The following is a 13601-nucleotide window of genomic DNA, read 5'->3' as shown; positions in this document are numbered from 1 at the left end:
TAGGACTCTAGATCTGATAGGTGACCCACATCTACAGTAAACAACATTAATAAGGTATTTATATACACACACCTAAGTTTCCTAATTAAAATTATATACTACAGCATCACATACTGAAGGACTCTACCAATGTAATAATGGGGACACCACTAACTTGGCATCACTACTTGAGTTTTTTAAAAGTGCATTTGTAACCTGTAATACCATTAGCTTTTATCTCCGATGTGCTATGATGTCACAGATCTATCCTCTTCCTTCTCCTCCTTTCTGGGCAATTAGAAAAATATGTCTCATTATCAAACAAAGGATCAAGAGTAAAGATTCCACCTCAGTGTTCTCCAACCCCTATTTTAGTTACTGGTGTTTTTCTTTATAACCATTTTGAGAGAAAAAACACATACATACCAATGGCACATACAGTCTGAACTGGCAGATGAGGAAAAGGCGAAGTAATAATTTAATATACACACAACCTTCTGAATCTTAGCATATTTGGCTGCCTATCATATGTGACCATTTATTTGAGTGCTCTTTAATCTCTCATTGCATCTGCAAGTCAGCAAAATACATTTTTTTACACCCCTGCTGAACAACTCTATGATGCTATAAGGAAGAATAAGAAGAGGTGCAGCTCTCTGCTGCAGCACAAGATAAAAGAGAAGCAGTAGTATTCACATGGTAAAGAGGAAATGTCCCTCCCCACATTTTTGAAGTTCATTTGAGGATCACTTTACGAGTATGAAATGCTGTGTGACCTTAATGCTGTGCTGGGATTAAGTCAGTATGAGAATTGAATTCTCTGCAATGATTAAGGGTTTGCTGAACATCGCCAAGTTAGAGGAGGTGAGAGCTGATGCTTTGCACCTCTCTTTTTCCAAATTGCTGTAAACCTTTTAAATGGTCTTTAGCACACACTTTCTGTGAAATCCCCAAAATTAATTAAAGAGAAGAAAAAGTGAGATGTAACCATAAAAGATAATCCGCAATGAAGCTCAAAAGGAGCTAACTTGAAAATCCCTCACAGACTTGCTGTTGCCTTCTGTAAGGACACAGGGCCACACGACAGTCTCCTGTGTTACACTCTTAGGAAAACTAAGAGGGAAGAGTATGTTAGATATAGCATGCATGCTGCTTCCTTTGATTTTGAACAGCTACTTGGTTTTTTTAATTGCTGGCAAATTCCCCATCAGCAGCACAGGGAAGACCTGAAAATGAAGTCATGAATTCACAGCACCCGCTACTGTGCGGGATGGGAACGAGCAGCACGTCCATATGCTTAGAGGCTTTTCTGCCTCCTTGACAGGCGTTCACTTAAAATCTTGAGAAATTTAAAGAAAATCCCTATCTTGATTTTCAGCACTCCAGGCACTACATGATTCCTTTCTGAGAATTAACAGTTTAAAAGTCTTACATGGCAAGAGCAGGAATAGACCTTTCCAAGACAAAACTCCAGACTTCTCATGCACAAGTGAGAAAGATGCTAACAAACACCCTGCAAGTGCCACAAAAAGGAACTTTCTCCAAACCAATTCATCCATTCAAGACATGGAGAGATGAGCATGGAACAGACTTGTCATTCTTTAGCACTCACTCAAGATCTGGAAAAGAATAAAAACTGCACTTCTCTCACCTTGGCTTCTGAAAAGTAGGGAAAGAAGGAACATTTCCTGAAACACTGGGAAGCCGAAACCTATAATTTGTTACAGTGAACCACACCAGACTGGTGAATGGACAGGCAAAAGTCTCGAAGGAAATATCAATACTGGAAAAGTCTGCAATTTTCCAGAATGAAGTGTTTTATTGTTAAGTTTATGCATGCATGGAGAGGCAAGCTGATGTGGAAATGGCAGGTTTCCTATTTCAAAATAATAGTAACAAGGTATATTTTAAATGCACAGGTGAATACTATAATATTACCTTGCATTTTCACGCAACCTGGCAGAAACACATTGCACACATTAAGCAGCTAGTGGTGAGAACAGCTGGCAGTCCCATCAATATTATGAAATAAAGGGTGACCCCCTCTCTCCAGGCCCAGAAGTGATTGCTATTAGTTATCTTTGCCACTCACTCTACATTAAGGACATGACTACACAGTCATGTGAGGTCTTGCCAAACTTGCCAGCAATAGTTTCAGGTAGTTTTTCACCTGTGCCATCCATCTCCCCTAATAAAACTGACTAGACAACCTCTCTTGTGATTTTTTTCTCCAGCACTTTTTTCCTTTTCTGTCTTCCCAGCCTGGTGCCAAATTGTTCCCAATATATTGTGTGTCGATTTGTCCAGTCTTTTTTTTTTTTTTTTTTTTTTTTTTTTTAAATCTGGAAAATATGAAGTAGCTCCTACTTGTGCTCCGAAAGACAGTTTTACAGGCTGACAGTGCCACTGCCATCTGATTAGACAGACAGAAAAAATAGGATCGATAAATTATAATACTGTCACTATAGGAAAAAGTTTTCAGGATTCAAGATCATATTTTTCTGTCTTATTCATCACCTTTTACTTTTAACTGAATGCACGCACATCATCCTAAATCATTCTTTTCCTTCATGGCTATTAACTTTGAGATTATTTTAGTTCTTCTTTGCTTTATATAGATACAGTAACATTTTCTATTATGCAAGAACTTCACCCAGTGGAACTGAATTAACCAGACACCCAGTGTTAGAACAATCAACATTTGGCACTAAATTAGAAAATTTGCAATTTTTTCCCCCTAAATTAAATATTTCAATTACAAGCTCTTTAATTCTTTTATTTAAGATTTAATTAACTTTGAAATTCAGTGTTGAAATGCTTCACTTTAAAAAGACTGAAACAAACATTTTTGACTATTCTAATATTCCCCTTTTTTTTTGGAATGAAATAATCTGTCAGCTTCAACATGGATTTGTGAACAAGTGTGGTTTCCTTAAAAGCTTTTTGTTCTTTTTTAATTATATTTATTACATGCAGTAAAACCATACCCAGCTCTACCTGGGATTTCCAATGCACACAGGCTCGTTGGCAGCGACAAGCTTAATTAATATTCCTTTCTACACTCATCCACTTCTCACCTCCCAGATGACCCCTGTCAAGACACATGCTATAGGTGTAGAGAACATACAACAGTCCCATAATACTACACTGGGCAGGAGATTCTTCATTCGAGTCAGAATTTTCCATTTCAGAGAAAAGTGAGAAATATCAATTTAAAACATCAGACAACATCCAAGATATATTTACCCAAATGCTGCAAATTCAGCCTAGGTTCTCAAAGTCAAGTTTATGGAGGCAGAACGGGGGTCATATCAGTTTGCTTAAAAGTAGTAGTTCTTCAGAGCTAAAAGAAAAGTGTAGTTTATGACAGTAAAATGAGTACATCTATCTCAGTGGTCCAGCATGGAGGTTCTGCATTTTGATGACCATTTCACCACCTTTCTGGTTCCCAAGGCTGACCCTGGAAGACCTGCAGTAATTTTTTTCCCTAGCCAGTCTTCACACTACTGTGTGACGGGTAGAAAACCATACAATGCACGGCACAGAAATAATATGGAGAGAATTCTGGTTTTGTTCAGCATAGTCCAAATTGTTTGTTCTTTGGAAAAAAAATAGAGAGAGGAAAACTCTGGAAAAACACTAATATAGCTGCCATCATTGTCACAAGGAGATAATGCACCTCTACAACATAAATAGAAGTAAATTTCTACATCTGACCTTTAATTTATCCAACTTGGGTTAAAAATGAGGCGTTCACAAATGCTTAAGACCATTTTTCAGACACTGCCTGTAGAGAAATACATCTCTGCAACTGGTTAACATCTGTTTTTATAATAAGCACAGGAAGAACAATTACATCACCCACTAACATCCTATATAACATAAGCCCAAACACTCCTGTGTTTGCCTAAAATTATGTTTAACAGAAATACGTCTTCTAGAAAGCTGTCCATTCTTGATTTGAAGACTTCAAGGATGCAGAATCTACCATCTCCCTTGGAAGTTTGCTCTGATTTGTGCTAAAATATTGCTTGCCTTGCCTACACAGATGACTTTTGAAAGCTGCCACTGTTTCATCACCTCAAAGAGCTGCCAACAAGCTCACATGTGGAATGTGACTTCCACCACATAGGACAGCAGGAAGGGACATGCTTTTCCAAGTGCATCACAAAAGACAGACAGACAGAAAAGACACAGAAAGAAAGGAAATAGGAAAATCACATCAACATCTCCCTAGAGCACGGAGAAGGAAAAATAGACACCTTAAATTCTATTTCAATTCAGATTGCAGGATTAAATGGAAATCTAAGCTGTCCTTGTTTAGCAGCTTTCACTGCCCACTTGACAATTTAGCTCACAGTAAAAACTTACCCCTCTTTTCACTGCCCACCACATGACAAACATACTTTTCTAATATATCAATTTCCTTTTATAAAGGCTGACAGGAACAATACTGTCAAAGCTCTCCACGTCCTATGTCAAGCTTCAAGCAAGAGACAGTTGACAAAATACTATGTCCTGTCAAAGAAAGGAAGAGGACCATATAAAATCAGAGCTCTGAAATGTGTGCTGCTCACACCAGATCAGAGTTTTATGCCATTTCAAGCTTTACCTAATAGCGTATGAAGTCATTTGCACCCATGGTTATGAAGGAAGGGCATCCCCAAAGGATGTCCAGGAATGAGTTTGAAGTTTCTAATCTCATTTTTCTTACTCCCATGACTGTGCTGTAACTTCTTCATAGTCCAATAAAATTGGCATAGCCCTGTTATTTTGATAGATCCATTAATATTTCCAAAGTGCATCAAGACACACAGTGTAACGTCACCGAGAAGAACGTCCCAGCCTCCTGTCTAAGGCTCAGCCTGGGAAGAACGGAGTTACAGTTGGAGGAAGCTCTTGGCACGAGAGAATTGGGACCTCATCTACTATTAGAAGTCACCTGAAGCTGCCCAGCTACACAGCACAAAGCTGGGGAAAGTGAAATGCAGCTGGACCATGGCAATAGGTATCCTACTAAACTCACAAGGCAAATGGTGTTTCGCCATTGAAGGTCTAGCAACCTCTTCTTCCGTTACACCTCATTAGTGGCGAAACTTCAATAGTGCCATTAAGGAGTATTTCCTAATGTGAAAGATATTGTTCACTGCAGAATGCTTGTGGGAGGGAAAAAATAGCAATATGGATCAAAATCACAAAATTGGGAAGCAGGTGTTCACACAGAACAGAGCTCATTTAGCAATGTCTCAGTCACAGGCATAGAGAGTACTGACTCAACGCACCCACCAGTGCCACCACAAGCCCGCAAGGAGCTACTGGAGACTCGGGGGCGATCAGTCACCGCTTTCTCCCTAGTACACAGGCCGAAACCACATGCACTTTCATCGTTATTTATCGCAACAACTCCTACTGCTCTCCCAAAAGCACCACGAGTACCAGCGGGTTTGAAGGTGCCACTGGTTATTTCTGTGTTGGAGCTCGCTCAGCCCAAGGATCCTGTTAGCTGAGCACCAGCCTTGGCACCAGCTCAGCACTGCTGCTCCTGCATCGGCTCTTCCACAGCGTTTTCCACCAATACCTTCACTTCTTGGTTCCTATCTCCTTTTGCCAAAACGCCCCTTGCCAGGCACACAGCTCCCAGCAGCAGAGCACAGGCTCCTGCTTCACCCTCTCAGTGCCCAGCACCGGGATTTCTTTCACGATTTCACGATTGCCCAGAAGGGGAGGTGTCAGGCAGAGATGATTTCCATGGGCAGCCAGTGCAGCTGGGCTATGGGAAATCTGGTCCAATGCAACCAAAGATAAATAATTGGTAAGTTTTTGTAAAGCCTTTTTCTAGCAGGTTAGAATACTTGAGCTATAGCCTGAGAACATCCTATGATGGAAGGTGAGAGAACCCAAAAGCTGATACAGCTGCCTCTGGGTGGAAATTAGCCAAGTAATGAGGAAAAGTGCACTAGGTCAGCAGGGGTTCATTCCAACTAAGTGTAATTAGCAGGAGAAGGAGGAAAAATTAACTCACTTTCACAGTGTCCTTTCAAGTGCTCAAGGATGCATAGCTTTGCAAAAATGTTTCAATTAATATAAATATTCCAAATACCAGCTTCCATGTCCTTATCTACGTGTACAAGCAACCTGAACCACACGCTGCTCAGGACAACCACAAATTTATGTTTAACCTATGCATAAAAAGTAATATTTGCCACACCACCAAAATGGGCCTAATTCTGGGCCTATTTCAGAATTTGAAGATTAAAGATTTACTCAGCATGATTTTTTTAATGTCACTAATGTCTCAAGTTATTGAAAGGGTCTCCATAGTGAAAATATTTTGTCACTTGATGCTCTTGCTTAATATGTCTCCATTTCACGTGGCTTGAAGAGTGGATAACATTCATCAAGACTCTATCTTGGTTGTGAGCCACTAGCAAAACATCCTTTAATTTGCTTGTGTATGCAGTAGAAGTTTGTTGAAACAAAGCAGAGATTTTTTTTTATTATTTAAATTTAAAAATAACTCCTAAGAAAAATCTTTCTTTTCATATTAGGTTCAGTAATTTGCTCCCTTTTCTAGGGCTGGGAAAGGTTTTTAAGCAACTTTTCACGCATTTGCCAATAAAACAAAAATTTACAGGCAAAACTACTGGGGATAGAAGTATTTGCAAATTCAAACAGATGTCGATAAGTCTTAGAACATACTGGAAGCCCTGATTAGACAATTTCTGAAATGAAAGTTTCAATATTCAATTGCAGAAATCTGAATAAAAATAAAAAAGTGCTTTAACTGTAGATCAGTGTTGTTCTTTTAGCTTTTCTTAGATTGTTCATAAAACTCACACTTTTGCTGTCTACAATCACTTTTTTGTTGTTGTAGTTGTTGAGTTTTGAGCTAAACAGCAAATAATTTATTTACACCCACAACCATTTGCAACTTTTTAAAAACAAAAATAAAATGATGGATCTGAATTCAACTGCAATGGGACAAGCAGCTGGATATCCTGAAATACCAGACATGGAAGAACTTCCTAAACACCATGTGCCCAACATGGTTCCTCCTCTTCCTTCAGAGACACTAAAACCAGATCTCTAAAAACCTGCAAAGGCAAGAAATTTGGTTCAGAGGAGAAGGTGCCACCATTTTTTTGATCCATATTTTTCTCAGTGACTACGTGTCGTTCATGAGCTGGGAAGTACCAAACCGGGACAGTTCTCAAAGCCTCTGTATGAAGACAAAGCAGTTGCACCAAAGAGGTTTCCAGTCAGCCTGGAAAGAGCAACAGCTGCTCCTGCTCCCAGCCAAACCACTCGCCAAATAATTGCTTGGGAGTTACATTACTATTGCTTCAAAAAGAAGACTAGACAGAGAGCACAAGGCCACACAGAACTGACTTCTCCACGTTGATATAAACCCCTCCCCGTTCCGTAATGCACGTGGTGAGCAGCGACCATGCAGAGCAGTGAAGAGATCTCATCTGGAGCATCAGGAAAGTACGTGGTCCTTCTAGCAGAGCCCAGGAGATGCTGCACGAGCGACAGCTAACTCTGACAGTGAACACCATAGATACCTCTTCAGCTATCTGAGTGTCTGTTCGTCCCGATGTGGGTTGTGTCTGGGTGTTCCGGATGGGAATCGTGTGCTGGTGCAACCACACCGGGAGCAAAGTGCTTCTTGATCGCGGCAGCTCCTCAGGCCTGGAAGCCAAACGCGGACGCTCTCTCTCGGAGCAGCTCCCGGCACAAATGACAACTCCAGCTTCCTGCGAATGAAGGAATCCTTCTTTTACATAAAACTCCTGCATATATTTGGTGGTCATGTGCTCTAGTAGGGTATCAAAAAATCCTGACATTGGAGTTGCTCTGCTCCCCTGATGCTGTGTTCACAGGCTCTCTACGCAAGTCACAACACAGCTGGGATGCACATCTCCAAAATGTGTTTTATATTTTGACACTTTTAATACATCATCTCCCAGTTAAGCAGAAGTCTCAGCCAACCATTAGCTCTACTTTATTTTTTTCTCCTCCTAATTTAGCTTCCTCTTTATCAAAGTTAAAAAACATTTAGCTCCTGAATGCATGATTGATTTGCAATTATTCTTGTCTCACCTCCCAAGTAAACTGCAGTCATTCCCACTCAGGTGTCTCCTCCATTTCTCCTGCTCGCTGCAGATTTCAGTCAGAGAGCCAAAAAGTTTAAAGGCATCAGCTCCTCTGCTTCAAAACCAAGGAGCAGACAGCAGCCAGGAATAGTATTTTTGAAGGGAAACCTCTGCAGGGAATATAACCCTGCACCAACCATAACACAGACCATACAACTCTTACCCTTCCCAGTGAACATCATTACTCTTAATCCAGCCACCTGACAACAGTCCCTGCATCAGCAGAGACTGCCCAGCACTTTGATCTGACTCTTGAAGTCAGAAGTCACTGTTCATAGGAGCTCAATTTAGTTGCTTAAAACAAGGTGTTGGACACCATTTGGGACATCATAAGGTATCATGACCTTCAGAAGAGCCACGATCTTGTAGAGAAGGCAGAGACCGGGCAAGATTGCATAGGACATCTCAGATAGCAACATCTCTCTGTGCATTTTCTTCCCTTCTGTTGCTTCCTGCCTGTGCTCTGCTGCTGCTTCATTAATCCTGCTTGGCCCATGCTACCTTTCTGAATTTCCTTCCTCCCCACAAGGGCTTTTAATGCCATTTCAAAGCATAATTTAGCATTCATTACCTTCTGGAGGCTCAAAGACTGGTGGATTCAAGCAGTACATGTGATAGCCACGGTCACAGTCATCACAGAAGAGTAGCTGGTCCTGACGCAGGGTCATTGCAGACAGAGTGGGGAAAGGAGGAGAGAGAGAGAGAGGGGAAGAGTGATGCAAATTACTTCTACTAATAACACCACAAACAATTATTATTATAATTATTGATAATTATGCAAATTAGTCTATTGCCAAGGAGAAAACACAACATGGTTACCAGTGTTGCCATTTATGAACACAGAGCTGCAACGAAGAGGCCACAGGGATCAGAAAGATCCCATCTGTGCCTCCCGAATCAGCCTTCTGATGGCCACTTCTGGTGGCCACAACGAATCCTCTTTATCCCAAAGAGGGCTCTTGATGTAGGAGCAAAAGCTAGACAGGGGACATGCTGAACCAAAAGAGCAGACCTGACATCCCCACTTTGCCAGCCTCCAACATCTGAGGCTCTCTCGTTCCAGGAAGCTTTCTCATCAAAAGCCTAGACATGGCCAACTCTCCAAGTCTCAGATGAGTAGGGAATGCTCTGTGAAATGCATGGAAATGCCTGGTCTTCACCACATGGTCTGTAGCTCTTTCACACACTCAAGGGGAAAATAATTGCTCTGAAAACATCCCCTGCTCCTAAAAGAGCTATTCCCTTCTTTCTGTTCTACTCAATGATAAAGCCAAAGGAAAACTGGGCTTCATATTTGTTGTGCTATAGGGAATGCAGATGAACTGACCATCTCTAAACTTATTCAGCCACTGTAAATTCTCAGAGTTTCTCCTCAACTATTAAACTCTTATCACCAGATTTACCTGAAAAGAGCACAAAGAGCCCTCTGTTCAGCTGCAGGCTCTAAATCACAGCTTGGCAATCACTCAAATAGGTGACCAGGTGATGAGAGAGGCTTAGCCCTCCCAATCCCAGTGTTGTCATGATTCCCAAGCCTTATAATAGGGATTAAAAATAACGCCAATGAACTAAGCAAAACAAGGGACAGAAGAAGCATATTGTCATCTGTGGGCTAATCACCTATTCTGATCTATTCACATGTACAAAATTGAAAATATTACCCTTCTGCTGCTTCCTGCAACATAAGTTTATGGCCTCCAACCAGTTTCTATTGAGCAAGTGTCCAGATCACTCTCATCTTAAGCAACCCTATATGATACCCATGGTAACTTCAGCAAAGACCAGCAGCTGATGGGGTCACCAAGGAGGAGCACAGCTCAGAAGAGGCCCTTCCAAGCAGCAACCACTCCACAACTCGTGCCATTGCCTGTGCTTCTCAAGGATGCCCTCAATGGTGGCTTGCACACACCCCAGCTTGTGTTAAAAAAAAAGTAAATAAACTCACATCATTCTCAGAGGTCCCACAAAGGCTGCAGGATTTGCACTCAATGCACTGCCACTGATAGGTTTTGACAGCCTCGGTCATGTTTGCGGTGAACTGCAGGCACGTGGGGTGTCCTGAGGAAGATCGGAAACAACTGTCATCATTAAGGCTCATTTAGCTATTGGTAATGAGCTGGTATTAAGTTTGGGAACAGAACGCACATGGACATGGACTGATCACAACATGGGCTGCAACTAACAGATACCAAAGAGGAAAGCAGGCATTAACCTTTTCGCTGCCGGGCACAGGAGAAAAATCAGAGTCATCCCCACCCATTCCCCCATTAGCAAAGCAGTTTCATTCAGAGCTCTTAAAAACAATTTGGGATTTTTGTTTGTTTGTTTTGAAAAAAAATGAGAGAACATGTGAAATCTGACACTAACCCAATTTCACAGAGAGCCCATCCATTTTTATAGAAATTGGACTACAGTTTCAATTGGTATTCATTCAACCTAACTGAAAGTCCAAGTTGAAGTGAGGTTATTCTCCACTTCAGAGCTTCCCTTTCCTTGTGTGCAAATGGTGGGGAGCAGTTCTGTAAACTTTGCTCAAATGGAAGCAGCAGCCTACAGAGAAGCAGCGAGGCAGGAGGGAAACACACTGCTTTTACTTGGGTTTTGTTTTTTAAGAGCTCTGCCACTCAAGTTGGTTGGCACAGAAGAAACCAAGTTGCACAGCTAACCTTCCAGGATCAAAACAAGAAATTGAAAGGAAAAAAAAGAAAAAAAAAAAGAAGAAAAACAAGCCAACTCTCAGAATGAACTAAATGAAAGGAATAAAGGAGGGAAAGCTAGCAGAACAGTCACATCTAGTCGGGAAGGACAAACTGCCAGAGTTACAACTCCCGCCCCTACATGCGTGTCGACTCCGGCTTTGCAAAACAGCAGTATCACAGTAGCAGGGTCTGCAATGGGCTTTCTGGAGGTGAAAATACAAACAAACAAACAGACCAAAGGTAGGATCAGTGTTCCTTCTGCAAAACAAAACAAGAAAAATACACCGCTGAAATAAAGCGGCGTACTCCCAAGCCACCCCTATGAGGCTGGGGCCGTCTCTAGGGCACCTGCAGCAGCTCCTGCTCTCCCCCGTGGAAAGGCCTGCATTTAGCACTGCTCTCTGACACCCAGCAGCTGTCACCAGCGTGCAGAGCCGGAGAGGGCACAGGGGATATACAGGTGCTCCCCTATGTGGGTAGAAAAGCTCAAGTGCAGGCACACACATCCCGCGCTACTGCAGTCTCGCTCTAGAACTTACACCACCAAATGCCCTGGATTTTCCACCTCTGGCAGACTTGTTCTTAGACAAGGGAAAAAAATAAAATAAAACCCACAAACTTTTCTACTTGTCCTTTTCAGGAAGGCTGGAGCAGGGAGCAGAAAGCTGTTTCTCCAGCAGGAAGGAAAGGTCTGGCTATGGTAGATGACCTTCTACAGTAGAGCTGTGCTCTCCATCACCACACCTGCCTGCAGTATTTTGCAGTGCTGTATTACCCTACTGCCACCCTACAATATACAGAAGCTTCTGTATTTCCTAGCTAGTGCTGCAAACAGTTGCTGAGAAGACTGGGTAAGGCAATAATACTGTAAAGTATATCTTTCCTTTACGTGACCATGCTGTCATGTGGTTTCTCCAGTTATACTGGGACGTAAGGACTTGGTTTCTCCAGTTACATTTGCTCAAGAGTGATATGAAAACTAAGCCCATCCAACAAAGGAATGTGTGTACATAAGTTATTAGAGGAATTGAATAGAAAGTAAAGGAGGTATTTAAGGGAGGAGGGATCAATGACACTGTTGATATCAAACTTGCAAGCCTTTGAATAAAGAAGTGTTTGGACAGTATTGATGAGCTCAGATTGACTAAGATCATCACTAGATTTTGGAGCCCTTGAAATGTCAAACCTGAGTTTTACTGAGATTTCCACAAGACTAAACTCAGACTAAAGTTCTGGGGACCTTTAAATCTCAACTGTCCAGGAGATTTTGCAGAGGTAATCCTTTTCTTGCTGAGAGGACCTTTCCTGATACTCCCAAACTGGCAAAACGCTGAAATGATTCTCCAGGGCTGATTTACAGCAAACGCAGAATCTCATTCCAAACACCAATAAATAGCAGAAATGTGCCACACTACACATCAGGGGAGAATTCATCCCAACAGCCACAACTCAGCTCCCCAAAAGGCTGTGCAGAGCTGGAATATATCAAAGAAAACACCTCATACAGGGACGCAAGTTAATCAGATAGTTAAATAGCTGCAGTCACATTTGAAAAGAAACAGAGAGAATGGAATCAAACTTACAAAAATAAATCAAGGCTAAATGCATACCCCTTACCCACATGCTCGTTTGCTTGCACACACACATACTCACACTGCTCCCTGCAGATATGTTTCCTAGAGAATCTCTCTTTCTGGAATGACAATAAGTTCAGGAGTTTCTTCACTGCTCTATCCCTTAGCATTTCATTCCTCTTCTCTTCCAGCTGCCACTCTCAGCTAGCCAGGTCCTCATTCTCCTCAAATAAACCTTTGCACCCTCTGTTCTCTGCATTGTTCCTCATCCTGGCACTACCCCATCCTTGAAGTGAACCATCCCATATTTTAGAGTCCCTTTTCAAGAACTATGTCTGGCACAAGCCTAAGAGAAACAGGCTGATGTTGGTTGAGGATCTCTTGGAAAATAACAGTAGTGACATCTTTTTAGCAAAAAAAAAAAAAAAACAAGGAACTTTTGCTGAAAATACAAATGTATTCACTCAACCAGACACTCTCTTTCTCCAAATGTTGCAGCTATGAGGGAGGCCAACAAATGTCCACGGTCACGTCTGCATAGCCACAGAGTACACCACTAGCCCGGGGCTTGTTCCGAGTCTAAAGGAAAAGGAATGCCTCATGGATATGTCTTTCTTTAGCCTGCAAGTCAGACCCTCCTTCACATTAAACAACCTCTCTTGTAGTATCATGACCCCAATCTAACGTGGTTGGAAGGACTATTTTTACTCACGCCAGCAGCACGAGGAGGCACCATAGCAATGCTGCAAGCACGTCAGTAGACATGCACAAAACTAAAATCCTTTTTCCTGTCCTCCCTGCTCTCTTCCATCACGAACGCTCTGTTTTCCTGCCACTTTGGTTCAAAACCCAGCGTTCTTCATGACCTATGAGAAAATTCACTGGACCAAAACTTGCCGGAGCTGCATTATTGAACGCCATCCCTGCTCCAGATCAAAGCTTTTCTCAGTATTGCCTTTGTGGCAGAATATCCCACAGAGAAAGCCCTAGAGCTGCAAGTAGCAAGCCACTATTAGAGATTCAAAATCATTAAAACATCAAGAAAGTAGTTCACCTTACAAAATTCTTGCTCTACAAAAAGAGCAGTCCACAATGCAGTTCAGGGTGCAAATTCTGTTGTGGCATGTGAGCACAAACACTAACAAAACAAAACAAAAAAAAAATAATAATAAAAAAAAGAGCTTCTTGCTTAC

General features: G+C 41.8%; 1 protein-coding gene across 4 annotated transcripts in view; it reads right to left on the bottom strand.

Annotated features, from left to right (window-relative positions):
* The window catches only part of DPF3 (double PHD fingers 3), a 161875-nt gene that overhangs the window by 5044 nt on the left and 143230 nt on the right, over nt 1-13601 (bottom strand). For 2 of the 4 annotated variants that reach the window (XM_026038608.1, XM_026038603.1), the window contains 3 exons: nt 10081-10193; nt 8707-8788; nt 7545-7736 (listed from right to left, as the gene is read on the bottom strand). In XM_026038608.1, the coding sequence (XP_025894393.1) occupies nt 7666-7736; nt 8707-8788; nt 10081-10193 (266 nt within the window). In that variant the 3' untranslated portion in view covers nt 7545-7665. The other 2 variants (XM_026038605.1, XM_026038604.1) reach the window with 2 other exon arrangements.

This window comes from Nothoprocta perdicaria, unplaced genomic scaffold, assembly GCF_003342845.1.
Source record: "Nothoprocta perdicaria isolate Ctin4 unplaced genomic scaffold, notPer1 scaffold_213, whole genome shotgun sequence".
NCBI lineage: Eukaryota > Metazoa > Chordata > Aves > Tinamiformes > Tinamidae > Nothoprocta > Nothoprocta perdicaria.
This window is presented reverse-complemented; position numbering and strand designations above follow the sequence as displayed.